The sequence below is a fragment of the Talpa occidentalis genome, unplaced genomic scaffold, assembly GCF_014898055.3.
Source record: "Talpa occidentalis isolate TD23 unplaced genomic scaffold, MPIMG_talOcc4v2.1 talOcc4.2, whole genome shotgun sequence".
In the NCBI taxonomy this organism is placed as follows: Eukaryota; Metazoa; Chordata; class Mammalia; order Eulipotyphla; family Talpidae; genus Talpa; species Talpa occidentalis.
Genome location: NW_023602073.1, coordinates 57,374,122 through 57,399,400, shown reverse-complemented (window position 1 = coordinate 57,399,400; position 25,279 = coordinate 57,374,122). Strand labels below are relative to the sequence as shown.

General features: G+C 46.3%; 1 protein-coding gene and 1 pseudogene across 6 annotated transcripts in view; one reads left to right on the top strand and one right to left on the bottom strand.

Annotated features, from left to right (window-relative positions):
- ANKS1A (ankyrin repeat and sterile alpha motif domain containing 1A) overlaps positions 1-25,279 on the bottom strand; it is a 224,096-nt gene that overhangs the window by 70,137 nt on the left and 128,680 nt on the right. For all 6 annotated transcript variants that reach the window (XM_037519555.2, XM_037519556.2, XM_054698737.1 and 3 more), the window contains one exon: positions 1,872-1,938. In XM_037519555.2, coding sequence (XP_037375452.1) covers positions 1,872-1,938 — 67 coding nt within the window. The remainder of the gene's footprint in view (positions 1-1,871; positions 1,939-25,279) is intronic.
- Positions 15,853-16,239, top strand: LOC119252371 (protein S100-A6-like; annotated as a pseudogene).

Sequence of the window (25,279 nt, the reverse complement as noted above, 5' to 3'; positions counted from 1 at the left end):
GCTGGTGTCACTGGTACCACCCAAGGTCCTGGAGAACCTTCTCTCTCCCCTGCACCCCCCAATCAGAGGACAGAGTTCATGGGCAGGTTTCATGGCCTGGCAGGAGTGCTGACATGGCAGGCTCTGCAGTGTGGGTGGACCCACTCTGTTCAGAAGGTCATCTTCATGTGCCTGTCCTTGACTTTCCCAAGCTGGGGCAGTGGGCTGGGATCCAGGAACTTGGAGTTCTAGCTGGACCAACTGTCACCACTCACATGGGTCTGCTGGGGGTAATACTTTCGGAATGTGGGACCACACCAAAGCTAAGTGTTACCACCTCCAAGGAGAAGGTCTCTCCCAAGTGTGTTCTCCAAAGGTGCTGCCACATCTGTTTTTAGCAAAGCCATGAGGTTCTAACCCCACATGCAAGTGATTTACATTCTTTAGACATTGAGGGGAACAGGGAGGCAGAATGCAGTCTCAACGGAATGGACTGCCATTTACCCCCAGCCATCCCCAAAGCACAGCTTGGAAAATGACAACACTGTTTATCCAAGTCCTGGACATCTATTCCCAACAAGCAGCCGACTCTTGGTAAAGCCTGCAAGCTACAAGAGAGCGGGAGGTCATCTGAGTGTAAGCAATTGCCTGGAAACCCTGGCAAAATCCAAACCTGATGAAAGCAAACGAAACGAGGCGGGTCCTCTCTGCTAGGACCCGAGGAAATCCAGCTCTGGAGGGAGGGTGGCTCTTTGAACCCAATCTGAGAAACTGAAGGAGACAAGCCAGGAAAGCAGATGCCCTTATTCCCTGCGGGTTTCTCGACACGAGACAGTAATGATTTCATGAACGAAATGAGCAGAGCTCTACTAACGGAGTACCTCTAGAGCTCACATATTTGTATCTATTACTCATCCCCAACAAATCTATGAGGTAGGGACAATCATCTAAAAGCTACAGATAAGGAGCTGAGGACTCAGGGAGACTGAGGCTTACCCGAGACACATACGTATTTAGAACCAGGCACTGAACCCAGGGCTGAGGCTCCTGAGTCTATGCTCTCTCAAGGCCCCATAGCTCCTCTCTGCCCAACACACACACACTTGCCCCCCACCCTTCAGAACTCCATGGGGCTAGAAGCCCAGGGAGAAACTAGAAGTGTTTGTCACTGATGCCATCGATCCTGGTTGGAGCCTCCACATGAGCAAGGATTCCCCCACTTGATGCAGAGAGGCATTTCATCCAAGCCAGCAAGAGGGATGTGAGAGGTGCTCTCAGAGGCAACTTCCAGGCAACTATCATCTCACCTAGAAGGTAACTCAACCGTAATTCTATTCCTAAGGAAAGCAGCTCAGATATGGCTTTCTCTAATTCCTTGTTTTAAACAAAGGAAACAGAGGTAGACCTCACATGTGTGGCTTAGAAATGGAAAGAACACCCAAAGTAGCAGTGATCTGGAGTGAAAAATGGAGAAACAGACACAAGGAGGAAACAGCAAAATCAAGCCCCGAGCCCTGTGGTCCAAGCCAATGCCTGGCCACTGTCTTGGATCAGGTCACTGAGGCACATTTTCTCGAAGAGTTAGTGCTGTGACTGCCTCCAAGCGGGGAGACCGAGAGCAAGGCACACTCCAATTTAAATCAAGCTGAGAACACCTGCATTTACAAACACAAGTGACAGCTGTTTTGTTTTTTTTTTTTAAGCTTCTTAATAACCTAAAATTTAATTCGTATACTTTCCCCTCCACCAGGTAAAAGGAGTAACGATTCTAAAAATAACAACTAGATGGGGTATCTAATCGACACCCCCTAAATATCTTCCCTCTGTGTCAGAGGAAAAACCTGAGCCAGAAAGAAGCCTATTTCAGGGAAAACAGCTGCGTGGTACAATACCTGAGATCTTCTGCTGTTCCTGAGAAAAGTCAATCCCTTCTCCGATAGAGCTCATGATTTTTTCAATCTGAAACAGAAGAGGAAGAAAAAGGAGAGGTGGTCAGGTTTGGGTTAAACATTGTCAGCTCACTATCAGTGTGTTGGGGGCCGGCCTCTTGGTCTTTCTAGATGATTCCAAGCACCAACCTGCTGTGAGGTATCAGAAGGTGCTGCTGTTCAGATCTAGGAAAGCCTCCCTGGCCACAGCCCAGCAGGTCTGCAAACATGGTCTTAAGGAAGTGAGCAGGTCGCAACGAGGGCCCCACTGCTGGAAATGCCCAAGGACCTCCTCTCAAGACATTTACCTATCACCTTCAACTTCCCCTCAGTTCCCCCAGACTCTGCAATCTCCCCCAGAGATTGGATAGAATGTGAGACAGCAGACCACACCTGGCACATGCTACAATTTAAATTCTGAGAGAGTAGAGACTGTCAGCTTCTTTCTACTTTACCCCTCAAGTGCCTAGAGCAGTGTCTGGCAAGGCACAAGCACTAGCAGATCACTGACACTGCATCACTGCCAGCTCTGAGGAACATTTTGAGAGCAGAGAGAAGCAGAGCACCTGACAAAGGAACCTCTTAGAAGCAAAAGTGAGGTGGGCGCATCACTCTGAATGGAGGATCTTTTGCTCGCTGGAGGTCCGCAGTCCTGGATGGAGCTCTGCATTCAGGGTATGAGAAGAGGCACAGACACTCATCCTTCCTCTGGACTACAGCAGAGACTGCTGGTCTCAAAGCATCCAAATGTCTCCAGCACTGCGGTCCCTTCCATGGACCACCTGTCCCAGCCATCTGGCTTCGGTCCCCCTGAACCAGATCCAAGCCCCCTACTCCAGGAAACCTGGCCTAGGTCAGATGAGGCAATGAGGAGACGGCCACTTTCTCCCCCACCCTCTTCTTTTTGGATTGCAGTGATAATGAGCTCATTCACCACTCCTTTTCCAAAGAAATTAAAGAGGACCTTTTGTACCAGGGCTTGGATGTGTTTTTCTCCAAGCGCAAGTAAGGAGCCTGGGTCTGACCATCAGAAAAACAACAACTCTCCAGTCGGCATCCAGCTGGCAGACAAAAACGGCACAGTTGACACCCAGCCACCCAGCTGAAAAGCATCGGAGAACAGTCCCTCTCCTTTGGGGTCAGGAGGTGTTTTCCTCCAGCTACAGAAGTGACTGCCAGCTCAGGCCACCACCGACTGCATGTTGACAGTACACACTGGAGCTCGGCAAAAGCAGAGGGTAACGCAATACACGTGCAGCGGGGAGCAAATAAAGGGTGCACCTCTACTTACTGGCCTCAGCAGCTAGAGTGGGCAGCACCTCACAAATCTGCACTGCTCTGGAAAAATGCCTTCCTCCCTGCTCCCCAGTACATCACATTCTTTGGCCCTGGCCCTTCCAAGTACTGCCTCCTCGGACAGGAATTCTGAGCAACAAGGAGCCACCCTGGCGGACAGGTGAGTGTCTTCACCTGCCCAAAGCCTCAGGCTGAAAGCTCTACAAATGGGCACAGATACTGCCTCCTGTAAAGGGTTGTGTGGACTAAAATTATAGCCACAGCTCTAGCTCGTAGTAGATGCTCAATAAAAAATTAGCCCAACTCCCTCCTGTTGTCCCCAGCGCCCTAATGGAGTGAAACATTTTGACATTTTAAAAAATATTCTTTTATTTTCTGAAGAGTCATATAGCCATTACATGATTCAAAATTTGAAAGATTATTCAGGAAAAAGTCTCTTTCCTACCCCTACCTCTGAGCTGCCTTGCTCTCCTCTCTGGAGGCAACCAGTACAATCAGTTTCTCAAGGGTCCTCCTAGATCTGTTCTATCCACAAGAAAACACCTTCTGGTAGAGGCATTCCACGGACGCTGTTCTGCATCTTGCTTTTTCCATTTAATAACACATCTTTCCACAGTTCATAACAACTCTTTTTTCAATGGATGAGGTACAGTCATTGGGTATATGGTAATGTGACAATTTATTTTACCAGTTCCCGGGCAGGCCCATGTGTACTTTCCAATCTATTCTCATTCTAAGCAGAGCTATGATTAATACTTTTCTCCACGTGTCCTTGCACGCAGTTGCAAGCAGATCCGCAGGGCAATACCTAGTTATTTCTCCTCCTCAAACTTATAAACATTAATATTTTTAAATGCAGAAGCTTATTATTCCATTTTGGCATAGGCGGTTTTCATAGTTCCTGGGACTTACAGAAGAGAACCCTACAGGCGAGTGGCATTTAACCCACACGTGGTATGAGTACACTGACTGGGGTAAAAGAGCTTTGCAAGCAAAGGAGAGAAGGTAGCAAGCAGGATTCATTTGGGGATAGAGTGTACCCTGTAAAAATGCTTGCTCGAATACAGCCCTGTGTGTTAAGTAACCTCTATACCAACATACTACTAGACTGCATTGGAAAGTGCGGCTCTCAGTTTTTCAGGAGGAGCATTTTCTCTATACTGCCCTGTGATGCACGTGCACACACACATCAACAGGGACCTCACAGGTCACACGCCAACTCTCACTCCCTGCCTGATTTTGCTAAAGGCCTTCTAGAGATGGGGTGCTTCTTGTTTCTCCCATTCAGCTCACCCCATTTGCAAAAAGTGCTGATTTATAATTGTCTTTTCACTGATTTAAAACTTTTTTCTAACTTCAACCCAGGAGTCCCATTAGCCCCCTAAAGCACCTCCTCTTCACAAGAAAGATTTAGGGATATTGAAGACAGCTCCTTTCTTCCAGGCCAAGTTGCTCCCCCAACCTGGTGCGAAAATGACACATCAGTACCAGGTCCTGAAGCCTGCGTTACCCAATTGGATTACAGAAGCCTTGAAGCTGGGCAAAGAGCAGGTACTTGATAGTTATCTGCTAATTCACCTTCTTTGTCCTTTTCCACACGAATAGGAGAAAAGTAGGGCACTTGAGGTGAAGAAACCTTCTTCTACCTGAGGGTGGGACCCCATCCCTGCCAATGCCCCACCAGTCTTTGGCTACTTCCTACAGGCCAAGCCATGTATGGGGAGGAATCATTATTGTAAGCAGCATGAAGGCTGCTTGTTTTATGTGCCACTTTACCCCCAGGGCCTGGCTCATGGTCTAGGCAGAAAGTAGGAGGAGAGGGGAGTTTCAATTTAGAGCCAGCAATGAAAAAGTGGTTTCCCCAAGGTCATGCAGAATGTTGAGTGGGAAAGAGCTGAAACTGAGGGTGGCTCCAAGGTATCTTTTGAAATAAAGTCATCTACATTATGTATTTCATTATCTTCATAACCACCCAACATCCAAAGCCCCAGCTGACTTGCCCAGAAAACATCCCACCCCTCCCACCCAATTCGAGAGATTTTGCCAGTGAACAGAGTTGGACATCCTGCTGCTTCTTTTCTGTGTTCCTTCCTGCTCGCCCCAGAAGCCCCTCATACCAACTACAAAGGGCCAGGAAAGCCCAGGTTTCCAGGGCCTACTGCCTGGGGGGAAGAAGGGGCCCTTCAGGCCACAGGCCAGCTAGGAAACGCTAGCAGCCACTCTCAGAACTGTTTCATCTAAACTAGAAAGTATGTTTCCTGTGAAATGTGTTAGCTAAGTCAAGCTGAGAAGATTCTAGTTCAAAGAAGAACTCGCAGTTCTCGCTATTTACTGATGCCTGGCTGCCGAGCTGGACTAGTAGGGAAGTGGCAGAGAAGAGGTGACACCTGGGATCAGGCCCTCCGTGTGGGCCGCAGGTTCAGGGAGGAGCTGGATCTCACCTTCTAGCCCTGCCGCACCCCACCATGGCCCAGAACGAGCAACGAGAAATTAAGGTTATTTCAGTCCAGACAGAGGAGCTGATAGAGATGACAGACACCATTCTGATTTGCCACTGTGTAACTTAACCATTTAGGTTTCAGTTAAGAACAATCTAATGAGGCTGCTTTCCCTTAAACACTCTGCATCTCAAGAGAGGGAAGAAGAGGATGGAATTTAAGGGGGAGGAGGGACAGGTCTGTGTTCTCTTTTTCTCCTGTTTAGGATCAGTGACATTTTTGGAAGGACGGGACATGGCCATGCTATAATACTGTTCATTGCCTGAACTGTCGAGAACTCACATCTGGGAGAGGTAAGGCCTTAACGTTACCACCACAATGGGTTCCTATATTCTAAAAATGCTTTAACATATTCCACCTTGAGAAAGTATTCAGGATTACTCTGTTTAGATTTTTTTTCCTACCAGGGTTGTATAAAATGTATTCATTTATGGCTGAAAATACAAACACCAGAGATGCTTCTGCTCTGACATCTGACAGCTGCTGGTTTAGAACACAGGATCCCGGCTGGGCATGGGAGCGGAAACTCGTGGAAAGGCTCCATCCCCACCTGCCTAACTGGCTTCCAGAGCAACAAGATAACAGGACACACGACACTCGACACTCGACACTCGAGTCTGGCTAGACACTGGCAGTGGGGTAGGGGGAGACAGCTACTGGGGAAAGAACACTTCTCCAGGTTTTAGTGGGTCTTTTGTGTGCCAGCAAGTGTGCCGGGCACACATGGGCCACAAGAGTACTACAGGCCTCCGTGCAACTAGGCTCCGAGGCCTGTGTGAAACCTCCCTTCCAGGGGGAGGTTAGAAAAAAGGGCTGCGTTCAAGGGTTCCCACTTGCAGTCAAAAATCAGAGAGGAGGAGTCAGTTAGGTCAACAGGCCTATAAGTCCGGGCTAATGTAGAGGGGGGAGGGGATGGTACTGCCATCCTCCCACCTTCCTTTGGTGCAAATGGGAACACGTGGGGGGATGTTTCTGCAATTCACCTTCTGCAAAGGGCATGTTGGGAGGAGACATGCCCTCCCAACCTTCTTTCCGCAGCTTGTTGGGAAACACACACTCGTCCCCCTGGGCCTCTACCACCAAGGCTGGAGGCCCCTTCCCCACCCCAATGCATATTACCTTACTGGACCAGGAACACACTCTGCTTTGCATGGTCACTTCACTGATTAAGTGTTTCAAGATGGGGTCCAGAGACTCTACAGAACCATTAAGGGTTTCACACTGTGTTTCTTAGATCCCACATGGTAATTTGTACTGAGATGGCACACTGGAGCTGCCTGGGGACAAACATGAACAGCTCCCATTTGTCACATGCCCACGCCAGGCTAGTGACCTCAATACGACACTCAGGGAGCGGCGCTAACACTTCTAGACCCCAGTCTGGACTCTCTAACTTTCCTCATTTTTGTCTTTCTCCTGCAACCCAGGAAGCACTGCCATCTGCTGATGGCACACTCTTACTTCTTGTGAATGCCCTCGAAGTGGAGCCTGCCTCCTAGGGAGCTCAAGCTTTCTGCTTGGGAGGGGCAGGGAGGAGGGTGGCAAAGCGGGGGGGACTTCCAAGTAGCAAACCCTTTCCTCTGGTCAGATGGCCTTGCTTGGATTGTGCTCCCCACTTCCAGGACAGGGCCAGGGAACTGAGTGGTAACCTCCTCAGCCTCACTGGAAGCCAGTGTCCACACCATCAGGTGACTGCTGACGTCAAAGTCGGCTCCTCCGCTGTGCAAGGAACCCTAAAGATTGCTGACAGCTGCACTCCTAGGCCCAGAAACCACATAAGAATTCATCACCATCTCTGTCTTCTGCCACTTAGCAGCAGACAGGCTCTCAGCCTAGAGTGGGCTTTGATTCCACATTTGAAAGAGGGTCACTGACCAGGGTCTGAGTTATTTTTTCCCCTCCCCTCCAAGGCTGAGTTGCACACAGCCTCAGGAAAGACAAAGATGGATTGAAGCAAATTATTTGTCCTGATTTTCTAACCTTGTCAACTGCTTTTAGGAGAGGGAGGTAGGGCTGGGTGCGGGAGGGGAGAAGACGGAGGAGATGAATAAATATCTGCCAACGGGCTCAGGGCCGTCCTTCCAGAGGTAGACCTGGCAGCTCTGCTAACAATGAGTAATATCTTTTCCGCAGAGCCGGCTGTTAGTCTCAGCTTAATTTGTCTCATCACAAGCGGGCACTTGGCTGGTTACCATATTTACTGTTGTAACCCCTCCCCCAACCTGAATCCCCTTTATGTTGTCACCTTTCTTCGAAATCCCCCTTTTTCTACTAGCCTGAGAGACAACAGAGTTGTTTTGTTTCAAAAGCGTTTTGTCCTTTGGTCACTGACAAAGGCTCGAATTCAAGCCTGCCAGTGTGCCCGGCAGCGGCGGCCAAGTGAAGAGGAATGCCAATCGACACTCTGGACGGTGGCGACCACATTCAGAATCTGCAGTTCCTCTTCACCCTCTTCATTTGTACCTTCCCCACATCTTTTAGGTTGCTGATACCGGCCACTGCTCTCCAAAGCATCTCACACTAAACAAGCACTAGCTGTCCTCCCAACACAGAGGTGCTCCTTGCCCAGACCTACAGCTCGACAGAAAGGGAGTTCTGTGCCAATAACACCTGCCTAGTGACGCCCTCGCTAGAATAGAATGGCTACTATTCGAGCAATCGTTAGCTCAAAGCCCCAAGAAACTGCTGAAAGAACAAAAAAAGGTCGGGAGACCTATATTCCTATGAACTTGATTACTGCCTTCTACAGAACTCTGGGTTACGTGCCAAGCACCGGCTTTAATAAGTGGGGCGAGAATCTAAAAGATTAATGAGGATTATGTATTTGGATTCTAGTCCAGTTCTCGCCATCTACTTTCTATCCAGGCATAGGCAGTTTAGGGGAGGGGAGATGAGTGAGGAGGCAGCGCATAAGCCTCAGAAGGCGGGCAGCTATCTGAAACCCTGGGTGCCTGGCTCCTGGTCCTTTGCTGGTTTTTCTTTCACCACCACCAACCTCTAGTGCCCTTCTGCTGGTCCTGTCCTTCTGGATTTCATCACAGTGTGCTGTACCAGCTGTCTGGCTATGGATTAAATCAATCCAAAGAAACTGCCCCTCAGAATTGAAGTCCTTCCTAGTGTGGCCAGGAAAGGGTTCCTAAACCATCAGTTCTTAGATTTTGCAGGATAATACCTGCCTTGTAATATGAGGGGAATCTGATATAGAATTTTGAGCACCAAATTACATGAGCTTCAGATGTTTAAAAAAGTACATTAATTTAAAAAATTATGATAATACTAATTACTATTTAATTATACGACTACAAATACACTATCAGTAGCCATCAGCTGCCCTGAGATTTCACCAACTTGCCACTCTTCATTATCTCTGAATTTGTGAATAGGAAGAAGATAGATAAATGAAGTTGACAGATCCCCCAAACTTAGTTTTGAAGCATTAGTTAACATCTTTTAGGAAAGTATTACAGCAAAGAGTATGGACCACACCGACTCCATTTAAATAAAGTTCTAGAACAGACAAAGCTCATCTATGGTGGTAGAAACTTACTCAGAAGAATGTGGTGGGGGTGGGGGAGAGATAAGGAATGGCTGGGAAGGGGCATGAGGGAACTTTCTGTAGTGATGGTAATATTCTGTCTCCTGATATGAATTTGGGTTATACAAATGTATGTACTTATCAAAATTTGGAATGCTAGGAGCCACCCCCACCCCCCAAAAGAACTGTAACAGAATATTAAACTCTAATGATATACAGTTAAAATGTTTAGGGATAAGGGGTACTGACGTCTGCAAATTATTTTGAAATGCATCAAAAATTAACATGGATTTTCAAGTGGACAGAGAAATGGGTAGATATGAGATAAAACAAGTACAGTAAAAGTAGAGCATCTAGGCCCTAGGTGGTAGATATATAGGTATTCACTCTTCAAGTCTCTGTCAAGTTTTCTGGGTGTTGGAAAAATTTCAGAACACGATACTGGGAGGGAAATCTCAGGACCAAATCCTTTAGAGAATAATAGAGTATAACATCAACTCTGGTTTGAGTTTCATCATTGGTAATGAACTCTGTGCAACATGCTAATAAGCAAAGACATGCCCAGCAGGCAAAGGAAACAAAGAGGAGAATGCGGGAAAGCTGAGTTCACTACCATTCCCTGTCATAAAGCTTTCAGAGCTCTCAGCACAGTTTCTCTGTGTGGTGTGGTTTCCCTTATTCTGGAACCTAGTTAACCCCTGTCTGCATTGACAGTCTGAAAACCCAATTATCAGTGTTCCCCTCAGAAATGACCAGGCCCTCAGAAACTGTTTCATGTTGATCAGACTCAAAAGGCACAGATCTCTGCATCAGAGAATGACTTTAGCATGGTAAGCAACACATTAAACTGCTTGCTAGTAGAATTTGTTTGTATGTCTATAGCCTGAAATCAATAAAAGGAGGAAATCAAATCCACCCTTCAAATACTGAAGGGGAAGGGGTGTTTATTATGTGGAGACCTTATTAAACGATTCCTTTCCTCGAAATTGAATTTGGGCGCTCACAGCAAGCTACCCTTTTCCTTGGAAGTACTTTAGGTCTAATGCTCAAACCTTCTGGGGTTGTCAGGTCATTTCAGTGGGGTTCTCTGCACTGAGCACCAACTGATCAGCTTCTCCTCACAACCAGCCAGGGGAGGAGGGGGTCGATGATTCTTCCCACTTTACAGAAGAAGAACAAACGTCAGAAAAAATAAATATCCAAGGTCACAGCACTGAAATATGTGACAAGTGCCTGGCTAATTATCTTTCTAATTCATGGTGTCCAGCTTATTGACACTTACTGACACGTATACGCTCTGAAAGTTCAGAGTATAATTTCAAATATATGGATGGAGAATTTAGAAAAGGCAGGTGTATTGAGGTGAAAAGAATGAGGACTTTGGAATAAAAATGAGGCTTAAGAACCACATAATTAGTTGTAGAACCTAAGACAATTCATTTAACTTCTCTTCTAAAAAGTGCGAAAAAATTCCTCTCATGGAATCACTGTTACGGGCAAATGACTTGCTCTCTTCTTTAAGTGTCAGTTTATTCAAAGGCAAAATGGAGACATCAACATGGGCTGCTATAAAGATCTGAGGCGTGGGACAAGCAATCTGAGGGGAAGGTTGGTCTCCATATGGAATTCGAAAGAAGAGCTGATGACAACATGAGTTTCAGCAAGCTCAGCACAGCCTCAGAGACCGAGGTCTTCGTGTAACTCATTCATTCCCTGAATGACATCATCCTAAAGTGAGGTCAAGGTTCCTGCTGTTGTAAGTACAGGCAGTGAGATTTGCTCTTTCTCCAAAGGCAGTGCTTGTCTATCCTGATTCCTGGGAGATTTCAGTTCCTGCCACATTCTAGGGCCATTCTGAGGTACTAAGGAGCCTTCTCAAATTAAGCCCTTGGAAAAGCAGTCTCAAAGTCATTTAGTTTTCCCTCTGTAACCCACTTGACCAGATGTAAGCCTTTCCTTACAGTGAGAAACATCTGCAGTCCTTGTAAAACCACAAATGCCAGGCAGAGTCCAGAGTCCTACTCCCTTGCTCATTTCAGTTTAGAGAGATTACAAAGGGTTTACATTCATGATTCACACTCATCTGGTTCCAAAGTAAACATAATTCTTCTTAAAAAACAAGTTAATCAAAATCCAGGTTCCTTTGTGCTTTTTTGTTGTTGTTCTTTATTATTATTATAATTTTTTTTTTTTTTTAAAAAGGAGGAGCCAGAGGGAAAGGGCTTCCTTCTGGCAGGAATGTTTAGAACACGCTGTGTGAACAATAGCTCACTTCCTGGACACTCAGCTGGAAGCTGCTTCTCCATTCAGGACAAAATGTTTCATGTGAAGGAGGTGACGCCTTTCTACAAGGCAGTTCCACAGCAAGAACACGGAGGACATAAGATAATACCAAAGGTTGGAAAAGGGACAGGGTCTCAGCTTAGGCCTGCTCCTTTCTGAGCAGGAGTAGAGGTGAGGTTAAAGGCTATCTCCTACACCTCAGAGGAAGCTGGCTCCTGCAGGCAGGTTCAACAAAGAGTAAGACATGGAATCAGAATCGTCATCTGTAACTGGGAAACGATACCTACCCTGCATGTCTGCTAGTGACCTCTACTTCACTGACCTACCAACCAATCCACTGCATGCCATCCAGTCCCTCCGGAACTATACCCACTCCAGTCCACATTTGCAGCCAGCAGGATTCTCCCGTTGATTTTCAACTTCCACCCACTGAGTGTTCTGCTTACCAGAATCAGTAGGGATCATTTCCAAAATTCCTTAAGATGGTTATATTTGTTGACAAAAACCTTATCAAGCATTTCATAAATGATAAAACAAGTACAAAAAGAGCTGTTTCTGTGACAACCCAAGCAGATGCTTTGAAAAGATTCAATTGAAGGGTCATTTTATTTAAATGTGCTCTTGAATTAAGTATCGTTGGAAAAATAAACTGTGGATTCTATATTCAGATTGCTCATAAGCGGCTAAATTCAGACTTTACCTATCAGAAATTCAAAGAGAACGTTTAGATCAATAATATATTACGTACATAGTTCATGTAATAAAGGAGACTGGGAACTCCAAATTAGCAGATCCACACTGTAAAGGTAGGTCCCAGTCACACATCAAAAGACTGGCAAGGGCCTCCCCGGTGGTGTAGCGGTTGAGCGCTGGGTTGAGAAGCTGCTCGCAGCCTCTGCGGCGCCAGTTCGATCCCCGCGGCCTCTGCAGCGCCGGTTCGATCCCCGGCTGCTCCCCGGCCACCGGAGGAGGGACCCACATGGCGCGCAGACCTCTCCTGCCGCCCGCTGCTCCCCTCAGCAGTGTACTTCGGTCCTTCTGCCTGCTCTGCTCCTCGCTCTGGCTCTGGTGAATTCTCTCACCCTCCCTCGCTTCTGACTGTACCCAGTGCTTGTATAAACAAAACAAAACAAACAAACAAATAAATAAAGCATGCCTCTATTTAAAAAAAATAAATAAATAAAGACTGGCAAGCACACCTGTCTGTTTGGAGTTAGTTGTACAATTAACCAAACAACCCTAGTCCTGACTGACCATGGAGAAAGCCTCTGGGGTGAGCTGACAGCAGCACCTGATAAACTAGTCCTTATTAATACCAGGAGCTGCATCTCACAGTCATTCTCAAATCACTTTCATTATAAAAAAATATAAACTCCCACAGACACAGACCCCCTCTCTGGCTGCTTTTTTTTTTTTTAAATGTTTTTTTTTTTTAAAATAGAGGCATGTTTTATTTATTTATTTGTTTGTTTGTTTTGTTTATACAAGCACTGGGTACAGTCAGAAGCTCAGGAGGGTGAGAGAATTCACCTGAGAGAATTCACCAGAGCCAGAGCGGGGAGCAGAGCAGACAGAAGGACCGAAGTACACTGCTGAGGGGAGCAGCGGGCGGCAGGAGAGGTCTGCGCGCCATGTGGGACCCTCCTCAGGTGGCCGGGGAGCAGCCGGGGATCGAACCGGCGCCGCAGAGGTCACCGGCAGCTTCGCAACCCAGCGCTCAACCACTGCGCCACTGGGGAGGCCCCTCTCTGGCTGCTTTTTCCTGAAAAGCCTCTCCACTGCAGGCTGGTAAACAACCCTAGCACACTTTCAGCCCTTCCTTCTTCCTCATTTGTGTTCATGTCTGAAAAAGGCCTTATGCTTTTACTGATACTGCTAAGGTCCAGGGACAACCAGGCAGAACTGTGTGATCAAAAGGCACTAGCAAGCTGTGGGCGCTTATATTCTACCAACTCAGTTACCGCGTACAAGTTAAATTTCCAGCTTTCATTCAGTTGCATGTAGCAGGTGGTGAAAAGGAACTGCCCTTGACCCACTTAGATCTTAAGCTAGCACAGAGACAGAGAGTCACAGTCACTTTAAGTAAGACTTTCTCCTTCACATAGTGCCCTTAACTCCTCTGGCAGACCATGGGGCAGCAAGGTAAAGCAACTTGAGTCTTCCGAGTCACACACATGTGCTCTTAAGTTTAAGGGTATCCTAGTTCATCCTAAAGATGAACACAGTCTGAGCTATGAACTAGTCTGTGGCCTCCCCACCCCGCTTTCCATCAGGGAGTATGGCTCCCAACTATAATCATAGAGGGCAAGTCACATGGAAATACTCCATGGTCATGACAGGTGCATGGAGCGTAATTCTTTTGTGGGTAGGAAAACAGAGCTCAGGGAATAGGGACAACACACTTGAGGGCCTAACCTGGCAGAAGGTAGATGGCAGTACCTATTGCTTGCCCCGCCATACTCCCCAGCTACATCCTTGCTATTCCTGAGACCCCAACTCCAAGCCTGGCAAGCCTCTGCCTCCTTGGCCACCCCCAAATCCTCACCCTATAATTCCTTTCAGGGCCATCTCAAGTCACCCTATGCTCTTCCACCCAGGTATGATCGAATATAAAAAAGTTTTTAGCGTCAGAGCAAGGCTTGATCTCTGGTTTGTCACTTTGGCAAAATAAATAACCTACCTGAACTTCTGCAAACAAGGACAATTATACCTGCTTCGCTGTATGGTGTGTGGACTGACTGCAGCAACAGAGTGGTGGGCACACAGAGGGTGTATTGATAAGCATGGGTGCCCTGCCAGCGTTCTCTCTGGACTGACCGCATCTAACGTTTCTGTGTTAGAATCCATGGCAGAGGCCGCCTGGCTGCACTGACGTGAATGCGCTCACAAACACATGGCCAAGGATGGTTCCTGATCCTCTGACACAGGCACACCATGTCACTTCAGCCTCTGGAACTTCTGGAACTTCACCCCCAACAGGTACTGAGCACAGGGTAGGCTTTGTCAACCCCCAGGGGGAAAAGACATGAAGAGCTTTTCTAGCGGTTACACCTTGACTGATTCTTAGGGAGGGATCTGTGCAAGACATACATCTTATTTGGATCTGAGAGTTTTCCCAAAGAGAAAAGGAGAGGGAATGTGGTGGCCTTCCCAGCAGAGGTGTGGCATCTTTCCACCTAACATTCCTCCAACTGCTAAGTTCCTGTGTCAACATCTTATATCAGCTCATGCTGACCTCAACCACAAGGAATTGTGCTCTGTCCTCTGTTAAAAAAATTAAAGAGTTCTTAAGTTCCAAAGAGTATACTTTTTGATATGATTTCAATAAGGATAATAAATGACACATCCACATGCCCACCCTCTATTTCGGAAACAGAATACGGCCGGCATACACCCAAGTCCCAGCACAACATGCCTTCAGGGTCTCGGCCCCCTCCTCCCTGCCCCCACACGGTCCCTGCTCCTCTGAGGTCACCAGCCTCCTGAGTTGGATGCTTTCATTCTCTTGTTTTCCTTTAGCGTTTACCATCTATGTCAGTATTCGTAGGCGACACAGATTTCTGGTCCTCTTTCCTGGTCTAGTGAACAGGAACATAACTTGATGTTCCTGAAGTAACCCAATAGGTTCCCTGTGACAGCGGAGGCCTCTGACTGGTGAGGAAATAGGAGCCCATGGAAAGAAGCCAGCATCTGAAGAAAGGGCGCTGGTTCAGGGAGGCCAACAGAGGGGTGGGGTCACAAGTCCTCTGGGGCTCCTGAGAAAGTCCACTCCCTATATAGGCAACAGTTTGGGCTAAACTTCATGTTGAAGGACACAACCACCCTGGATAACCGGAAAGAACATAGTCTTTTAAAAAGCATCTCTGAAGCCTGCCTACCCTAATAAAGCCTGAGGACTTACACTCGGGCCTGTTGACAAGGGAGTCTCACCAAGTTGTAATTACAGAGGACATGCATTTTCTGAGGAAACACACTATGTGAAGCAGCCTATGGGGAGAGGAAAGACGGCACTTCCACACTGAGACCCTGAGTCCTTTGCTTTGGGACATCCCTCAGCCACCCCCCTGCAAGTCCACCTTGAACCAGCATGCACCAGGATTCCACAGTGACCACAACCCACCCATTTCAAGTGTTCTGCAAGCGTTTCACACTGTCAAGAACTGTTCTCCAGGGACTCTGGGTATGAGCTTAGGAGGTACGGCACTTTGGAGGAGTGAGAGGTAGAGCCTCGAGACAACATCAAGAGGGGAAGTTCGGTCAGAGCACCCGAGGAAAGACTCAGTTTACTAATGTTTGAGTAAGACCCAGAACAACTATTATTTCTCAACCTTCGACCGCTTCCTCGGCTCCTCGCTGCTGCCTCGCGCTCCTAGCCCAGCCCTCAGCTATGGCAAGCCCCCTGGACCAGGCCATCGGCCTCTTGGTGGCCATCTTTCACAAATATTCTGGCAAGGAGGTGACAAGAATACCCTGAACAAGAAGGAGCTGAAGGAGCTCATCCAGAAGGAGCTCACCATTGGTGCGAAGCTGCAAGACGCTGAAATTGCAAAGCTGATGGATGACCTGGACCGGAACAAGGACCAGGTGGTGAATTTCCAGGAATACGTCACCTTCCTGGGGCCTTGGCTATGATCTACAATGACGTCCTCAAGGGCTGAAAATACATTGGAAAGTTGGCCTGTCTGAGTCAAATCCAGTGGTGGATAAATGTACAATAAAATTTTTTTTTTTTGGTTAATCCTAAAAAAAAAAAAAAAAAAAAAACTATTATTTCTCATAACTTTATAACACCTCAATTGTTGTTTATTTATTGGTTATTTCTGCCAGCCTCTCAGTTTCCAATTTTGTTCTGTGGGACTGGACAAGCAGTAAAAACTTAAAAGGGAGTTTTAACTAAAAACTGGGGGACACTGGAAAGCTGTGTCCCTCCTTCCAGAGTTCTGGGATAAGAAGAAAGGAAGAGCAGAGAGTCGGCAGGCAGCTGAGCCAGCATGCCAATCCCTCAGGTTTATGGAAGAGAAGAAAGGGGTGAAGGAGTAGTTTGCTAAGACACTTTAAGAGTCCCTAGCAAAAAATCAGGGGTTTCAGGTAGGGCTTTTCAGCACCACTGTTAACTGAGGTACAAGAACCTTATTTCTAAGACTCTCCCTCTTAAGGGTCATATGCCTCAACAACAAGTGAACTGGTATAGGGAGTGTAAGCCAGACTGAGCAGAGTGTGGTACTTACTGCAACCACGAACAGCAAGAGATTGGTTTTTGTCAGCTTTGAGCCCAGGCTTTGTGTGTGTGTATGTGAGTGTGAGTGTGTGTGTGTGGGTGTGTGCACACATATCAGAATCTCAAATATGTTCCTACAAAGTTGAAAATAAACAGGATAGCTCTGGTCAAAACTCTGAAATACAAAATCTCTATCTTTTTTTTTAAATTCTTCACTCCTGGAAGCGAGAATCAGTGAGTGCAGCTAGTACAGGGACCAGCAAATAAACTTTGGGCTCTCATTATCACGTCAACAGATGGGAAGGTGAGGGCCATAGGCTGGGCCAACAGGGACCTTAGAGAATATCCAGATGAATCCCTCAGTTTTGCGGGTTAGGAAACCAACCCTCTGAGAGGAGGAGACACAGCGGGTTAGGCTCAGAGAGGGCAAATAGCTTAACCAAGGCAATGAGATAGGCAGTAAGAGCTCTAAACCTTGCTTGCTTCTTGCCTCTCTGGAGAACCCCAATGATTTTGTAGTAGGGAAGTGACAGCCAGAGCAGCCCTTGAAGATACTTACTTAAACTTTCAGAGGGCTGACCCTGAAGGAAAAAAACTTGAAGTAAAATAAGCTTCCTCGCCCTTCGCTCTCCACATCCCTGGGCACTCAAATCTGAGAAAAATGGCTTCTGTGCAGAGCACTGTGCTGCCCCACTCCAGCAGGAGGCCGAGGGCAGCAGTTCCTAAACACAGCAGGATGTGCCACCCTCCCCCTGCAATTGGGATAATGGGATATTATAAGGTTGCCAACTTTTCACCATAACAAATAAGGACTTTATATAAACATGATGAGAGTCTGAGGGAGAGCTTTGTGACAATGGAATAGTTCTGCATTTTGATTGTGGTGGTTACACAAACCTATATCTGATAAAACTGCATAGAACTCCTCCTTCTTTCTCCCCTCCCCCTCTCAAACATACACAGGGAGGGAGGTAAAGCTGGTAAAATGTGAATAAGGTCTGTGGATTGTACCCATGTCAATTTCCTGCTTCTGATGTTGTGCTTGAGTTATGTAACATATTACCATTGGCAGAAACTGGGTGAAGGGTGCACTGAATAAAGAACTTCTCTGTACTATTTCTGCAACTCTCTGTGAATCTATAATTATTTCAAAACTAAAAATGAGTAGAGGCAAAAAATTTTCAAGTTAACATGCAAACCATCCATTCTGTTTCAGAAAAGGACAACTAAGTATTAAAAAAGGATTGGCATAATCAGAATAAAGGCAGTTGGCAATCAAATACCACCAGCACCACGTGACACTTGCCCTTTTGTCGTGGACCAGTCAAAATTGTGTCGAGAACTATCTTCAGACTATGGTAAGAATGCAATATTCTGGTTCCTCCATCCTCACCAGCCTGGCAAACAAACACAATGTGCCAATAGGCCCACCCAGAGGGTCTGGCACCCAAGCCACCTTTCTTCCCAGCCTGTCAGCTTCTGACAGTTCTCTGCGGCCTGGAGAGGCTAGAACACAGAAGTGGGGCAGGACGAGAGCGCTTCTGGGGGTTGGGGGAAAAGGGCATGCAGGGTTTTGCTGCAAGAAACAAAAATTTCTCTTTGTCCTCTCCTCCTTTACCTCCACTTTCCCTGTTCCTCTTCATCAGAGCAAAGACACCTAATACCAGCCACAGATAACCCCGGAGTTTTTCTTTTCCTCCGCCCTGCTGTCTTCCTAGCTCAGACTGAGATCCAGAGTCTAGTCTTACCACATCCTTTCTCTTCCTCCTGCCACCATCCTTAGCAGCTGCTTTCAGAGCCCTGAGAATTTGCCTGCCCTATCCCCTTCAGAGCAGGCCCTTCCTGATAAGTGACAGGAGGGACAGTTGTGGTGCCCCTCAAAGATCTCTCAGGTGGTGGTAGGAGGAGGGAGTGTATCCAAGCAAACCTGAGAAACCTCAGCCTGGGAACACTGATGGGCACTGCAGCGGCCACCCACCACCATGACCTCCAACTCCTCAGCTTCTGTCATTTCTGGGCCAATCTGACAGTTTCTAACCGCAAGCACCTGCGATTCTGAGGGCCCTCTCTGGCCACCAAAGTCCTCTCTAGATCTGGACCCTGGGAAGACTGGAAGTGCCAGAGAATAATGTCCTCCACTCCTCCCACTGAGGGAGCTGCTCCCACCCAGACTGACTGGAGCAGGCGGATAAATAACCCAGCTCCCTCCAGCCTTGCCCTTCAAAGCTGTGACCCATAGTTCCCCAGCAGGCTTGAGCCCAGGGCCCAGAGTGGTACCCCCGCAATAAAACCCTTTATTGCTTGCCTTTTCTTTTCACTCCCCCACCAGTGCTTCTTGGGATCACCTCCTAAATAAACTGCTTGCGTTTAAATCCTGCTTTGGGGGATGCAACCTAAGAGATGGTCATAGGTTGGAAGCCCCATATTTGGGAAATTAGAGCTGAATTTCAAATGTGGGTGTCTGAAGGATGTATATCTATGTAATGAGGGAAACTGCCAACAGCATGGCCACTATCACATACTAGACAGCTAATAGGAGAAAAAACTATAAAAACTTGATTTGCCTGGGTAATTCTCATTATAGCCATTTATGTGAACTGCTTTTCATTTGCCTAATTACCACTAGCACAATAACTACCACAGAGATATTAAATGTGTCAGATAAAACTTGCATTAAATTTTATTTGATTGCCAAAGTTATACAGCCTCACACTTAGTTCTCGTGCATTCAGAACTGGGTGCTCAGTCTGTTCATAAGGGGAGGAAACGCTGTGGACAACAACCTAAGGCGGTGTTGTCAGACCTCAGCAGCAGGGAAATCACCTGGAGAGCTTGTTAAGACACTGATGGCTGGGTGACCCCAGGGTCTAATTGAGTAGGATTGGGGTAGAGATGAAACTCCACTGCTAACAAGTTCCCAGGGGAGGTTGCTGCTGCTGGTCTGCAATCACACTTTGAAAACCACAGCTTTCTGAAAAGCTAACTGAGAGCGAGGGAAAGAAGGAACTTCCAGGTTATACTTTCCAGTGGGCATTTGCAACATGAGAGGCTGAACAGTCTGTGTACTGTTTCAATACAGGTGGAATCTCATAATGCTCTACTACATCAGTCACTGAACCAACAGCAGATCACAGTTTAAACCAAAAAAGGTAAAGTTAACTCTGGTCTTCACACAAATCCCAGGAGACCAGGGTTTGCTCATTTATTCAACAAGCAGGAGTGCCCATTCCGTGCCAAGGAGGTTGCTAGGCAACAAAGGTCTGGGTACTGTCAAAGGTCTTGAGACTCTGGTAGTCACATCCTCTATGGGTCTTAGTTATAATCTACAAAGGAGGTCACTCATATTTAGGAACTTTCTGGCTCTGATATTTTACAGTGAACTGAAGAAGCATCGTGTCTTAAAGCAAAAATATTCTGCCTAGCTATGTGGCAGCTCAATGGGAAATGTGAGTAAGATCCCAGCTGCTCCGAGGGCCCGACTGTGACCAGGCAGGTGAAGCCCTGGCAGCAGTCCTGCCCGAGACCCTTCTGGCTGGTCAGTCCAATTCAATTCAGTGAATGCCCCAATTAAAGATGCTGCCAAGGTAGGTCAGTACTGTGCCCATACGAAGCAAAAAATGTGAAAGCTCCCAGCATGAAATCCATGTTCATAATTGGTATTCCCCTGATATATTATGACATTTAATCACTCCAACTGCTGAAGGGAAAACTGGAGCCGTTCACTAGAATTAAGGATGCTATGATAACCTCCTCAACTGGGGTTTTAAATGAGCCTGGTGCTAACAGCTTTCCTGCTCTGAATGCAAAGCAGGATGCAAGCGGAGAGAGGAGGGGAAGCCACCTGTGAAGGGCAGCCACGGATGACACCCCCGCCCCCCACGATTCTGAAAGGCCTGGCCTCAGAACCAATCTCCTGAGGTCTCCCAGGGAAAGAACTGACCTTAGACTCCAGGGGCAACCTGCAGGAAACAGTCTTGTTTTCTTCTATTTTACAGATGGAGAAACTGCTACCCAGAGATGACCACAATCTATTAAAATTGCCAGCAAATCAACTGTGGACCTAAGAAGGGAAGTGAGGCTGATTTCTGACCGATACTGATCAGTATGTGGCCAGGATTGAGGTAGAAAAGAAGTCAGGGCCTCCTTAGTGGCACAAGGGGTTAAAACACAACCTATGAAGCTATCTGCAGCCACTGCAACACGAGTTCAATCCCCAGCCAGGGAGCTACCCACATGGCGCAGCAGACCTCTCCTGACTCGCCCATTGCTCCCCTCAGCAGTGTATTTCAATCAGTCTGCCTGTTCTGTTCCCCACAGTCTCTGGTGAATCCTCAAACCTCTGGCTTGTACTCCAGCTCTTGTATACATAAATAAATAAATCTTTAAAAAAAAAAAAAAAAGCCAGTTAAACATCTACCCAATTGGGGGAAGGGGCAGGGGGAGGGCAAAAAAAAAAAAAAAAAAAGAAAAAAACAAACATCTACCTTAAGACCCATTGGTCAGTTAAAATTAGACAGGTGGAAGCAGAGCCTCAGCATCATGGAGGGCACCACGACCTGGGGTACATATACCCACCCCTCAAAATAAAACTCTTTACTATATATAAACTAATGTTTTCTCAGCCTCACCTAAGGTATAAATAAAAGGATATTAAGAAAACTTTCTGTTAATCTAACACACAAAACTTAAGTAAAAACAATGAAACATCATTAAGACAAGCCTCTAACCCTGATTTCAAGCAGACTGCACCCCTCACTCCTCCTTAAACAGAATTCAAGAGCCAGCTGACTCCCTCCAAGGAAGCTCCCTGAGAAAAAGTGTTATGTCCTTTATCTGTAGCCCTGCACCCAGCAGGGTGCCTGACACATAGTTGGCACCTAATAAATACCTGCTGATAGTGTTCTGTCTCAGCCAGCCTGGACAGCGGCTAGCAGTGCGGCCGAGAACAGGGCTCCAGGGAGGCCAGCCGGTGCCTTTTCACCTGTTACTCATGGTGAGCTGGTTCCTAAGCCAACGTTTTCCACCTCCTCACAGGGTAATGAGTCCCACAGGCTTACCCTCACTGGCATAAAGTGGTTTCCTTTATTTGTTCTATAATAGGGCTGTTAACTTTTTGCATCTGTGTTTTATCTCATTATGCAGGGATTTTGGAGCAAAGTCACGCCCAGCCTATTTAGTCTGTGAATTCACAGGTGTCAATCTTACTCTGAGCCCAGGCTTCCTTCCTTTGGACACGCAGCCCTTACCTTCGTAGACTAGATTGCCTCTAACCAAGCTCATCTCAGATTTATGATGCTGCACTTCCTTTCCTAGCTCAATACCAAAGAAATATAGGTACAATTACCATATTACATAAAATTTAGCAAATGATACAATGACATTGGCCCGAGGAACACTAAGCATATAAAGACTTGGAAATATATTTTAACGCAAGAAGGAAGCACCGTCTAAACTACATCAAGTAAAGGTTACCCAGTCACACACTTGGTGGTACCCAATGTTTCCTAAATGTGGGCAGCGGTTTCCACAAGTGGGTGGAGACCCAGTAAATGTTGCTTTCCGGAATGGGTGACCAAAGGAACTGTGGGTGTTAACATCACCCATGACTAAAAGGAATTAGTGGAGCTCTCTCCCATATATGGGGCCTGCACACACTGCAACAACCTTCAGCCTGCTCAAGTCTGTCTAGGCAAATGAACCCCTTCCAGAGCACAGAGAGACTGTGCACCTTATGCATCTCAGCATAACAATGACTGACTCATTCTCTATTGAGATTAGTCTGTTTCTAGCCTCAAGAGTCTGGAGATAGTTCACATAGAAATCTTTGTCGGCAATGAAACAAATGCATCTATCACTAAGCTCTGGCCTTAGAAACGACCAGTTCTTGAGAAGTCACTACCCAGGATGAAAAAAGGCCAAATCTAATTGAACCTTCAGGAGGAACTTAGCACAGAGAAACAGCATTATCTGAACTGGAGCATGGCCAGACCTCGGGGTTAATACCTCAACAAGGGAGATTCATCAAGGACCTTATTTCTGGATCAGCAGCAATATTTCTTATTTTTAAAAAATGGACTTGGGAAAATCTCCTTTTGAGCCAAATCAATTCCACTAGTGCCACGCATGTCAGAGATGCTAACTCTTCTGTTCTATCAAATAAATGCCTGTAAAGTCTGTAAATGATTTAAGCACATAGACCCACCGAGAATCTGTCTAGTTATGCATTCACTCTACAGCAGCATGTCCTTCTGGAGACCTATAGGACAGATGGAGCTACCTGGGCAGGAGCTAATGTTTTAACTGAAATATCCTATATCTGGTTTGGTTCTTTTCTTCTCTCAATCTAATTTAAAAGATTGGGGGCCAAGAACTGGTCAAACATATTTCTGTTTTTGACTTAAATATATGGTATTTGAAAGCAGAAAGAGCTATAACACCACTGTGACATTTCCAAGGGGGCTTATATTATATTATTCAACACTATTAATGTTAACTATTTATGGCAAGGACAGGCAATAAATGGACTTTGCTTAAAACTTATATTGGCATTTAAATGTCAAATTCAAACCTCCCACCCCCCGGCTCCAAATCAGAATGTTTCAGTAAGACAACATTTCAACTTAAAAAAAAAAAAAAAAGGAGATGGAGGCTAATCTATCAAATTAAGTGAGAAATCCATAAAACATTAGCAATAAACCTCTCCTGAAATTCATAAATTTCTACGCTCCCATCTGTGAAACAAATTATTCTGCATATTCTTTGTCATTCTTCAATTGTGGTATAGAAGGGATATTCCCTATTACTGGAGAATGAAAAAGAAAATAAAATTCAAAATGAAGGGTGAGATGGAGGACTTCATTGTTCTTTCTCTCTTAAGAGGAAGAAAGTTATCTATGCCCGAGCAGGGTATGGGCTTCAGCATCCAAGCCCTGGGCTCTCTGGAGTGACCAGGACACTTTAAGGACTCGTGACTTCCTACAGCCTTCTGAGGTCCTTAATTAATGACTCCTACTTCTGAGTGCCCATTCTGGGCTGGGGAGCCTAAGGGCTTATAAAAATGAACTGTGATTACTGCTGCTGAAAAGTCTCTAATCTGGTTAGGGAGACAGGCCCTGCACAAAAAACAAGGTCAGCAAAGCTTGAAGTGCCAATTAGAACCCGAGAGAACTGCCAAAGAAAAGGCCTCTGCAATCTCAAAGCAGGCAGAGACCTGACATCCTTTTCTCCCTGAACTAGGTCCTGGGCCCCACCATCTAGTTAGTTTACCAGGCTAACTCCTTCCATCTAAATAGGGCCTGACCTCCCCTCCCACCTGTTCATGGCACAACATTCATTTTCAAGAGTATTTTCGCTTGTGACTTTTTGTGTGTATAATTGTTTACTATCTATCTATCTCTCCATTTAGTTGTAAGTCCCTCAAAAACTGGGCAAGTATTATATTTACTATTTCACTCCTGAAGGCCTAGCACCTAGAACAATGCCTGGTGTACAGCAGGCTCTTGATCAATGTGTTGAATGAATGTGAAAGCTTTTAAAGAAGGGTGGGATTTCAATGAAAAGAAATGGAGAAAGACATTCCACCAGGGACACAGCTATAAATCAAAGCACAGAGGAAAGTAGTGGGTAAAGGAATTCACCAGAATCAGGAAAACAGAATATGATATAGAAGTTGGACCACATGGTCATTCTCTGGAGAGCCATGAACTCCCCCTGTAGCAAGAGAGTACACCAAGGGAGGTTTTTAAATTAGGGTGATAACACAAAATATTTGGGAACACGATAAGGCAATTACAAGTGAGACGGGCTAGAGAATCCTAGAGGCAAGCAGGGGAGCAATGAGGAGGTAGCAGCGGAGGTAATCCCAGGAAGGTAGACGGGCTTGGAGAGGAACAGAAGAGATTTTAGGAGGAAACCTCAGTAACTGACACAGGACCGGGAGAAGAAGATTTCAAAGTCAAGGGCATGTGTGGGTTTGAGACACCTTTTACAGGGCCTGCCTCAGGGTCACTTATACAACAGAGGCTTTCTCAGTTCTCATCTATCCTATTGATTTCAAATGAAAAATTGGTACAAAAGCATCTTTACCTGCAAATTAAGGTCATGGTGAATGCCACAGCTGCTAGACAATGCCTGAGGATGTCTCAGGGATCCAGAGCAGTATGATTATGCTGTCAGGTACAGAGTTGGCACAGTCAGTGTTCTGTGATGGGGTGCAGGGAAGACTGACATTGATTTTGCTATAAAGCACAGCAGGGGAGAGGCTGAGGTGTATCTCCCAGGTAGGAAGCACCTGGAAGCTTCAGAAGGCAATAAGCAGCTCTCTGTCACTTCAGAAAGCAGCTTTCTACATACCTCCTGATGGGGTCATACTGTCCTTGACTTGGGCTCATGGGCAAATGGATCCCCTTAATTTTTAGGAGAGCAAGAAGCACATTAAAATCCTTGATGAGGCACTACCAGGTGCCATGCGACAAAAATCTCATCATAATGTGTAAGGCAAATTGTAATGATCTCATATAATTTTAAGAGGATTTGATGACCT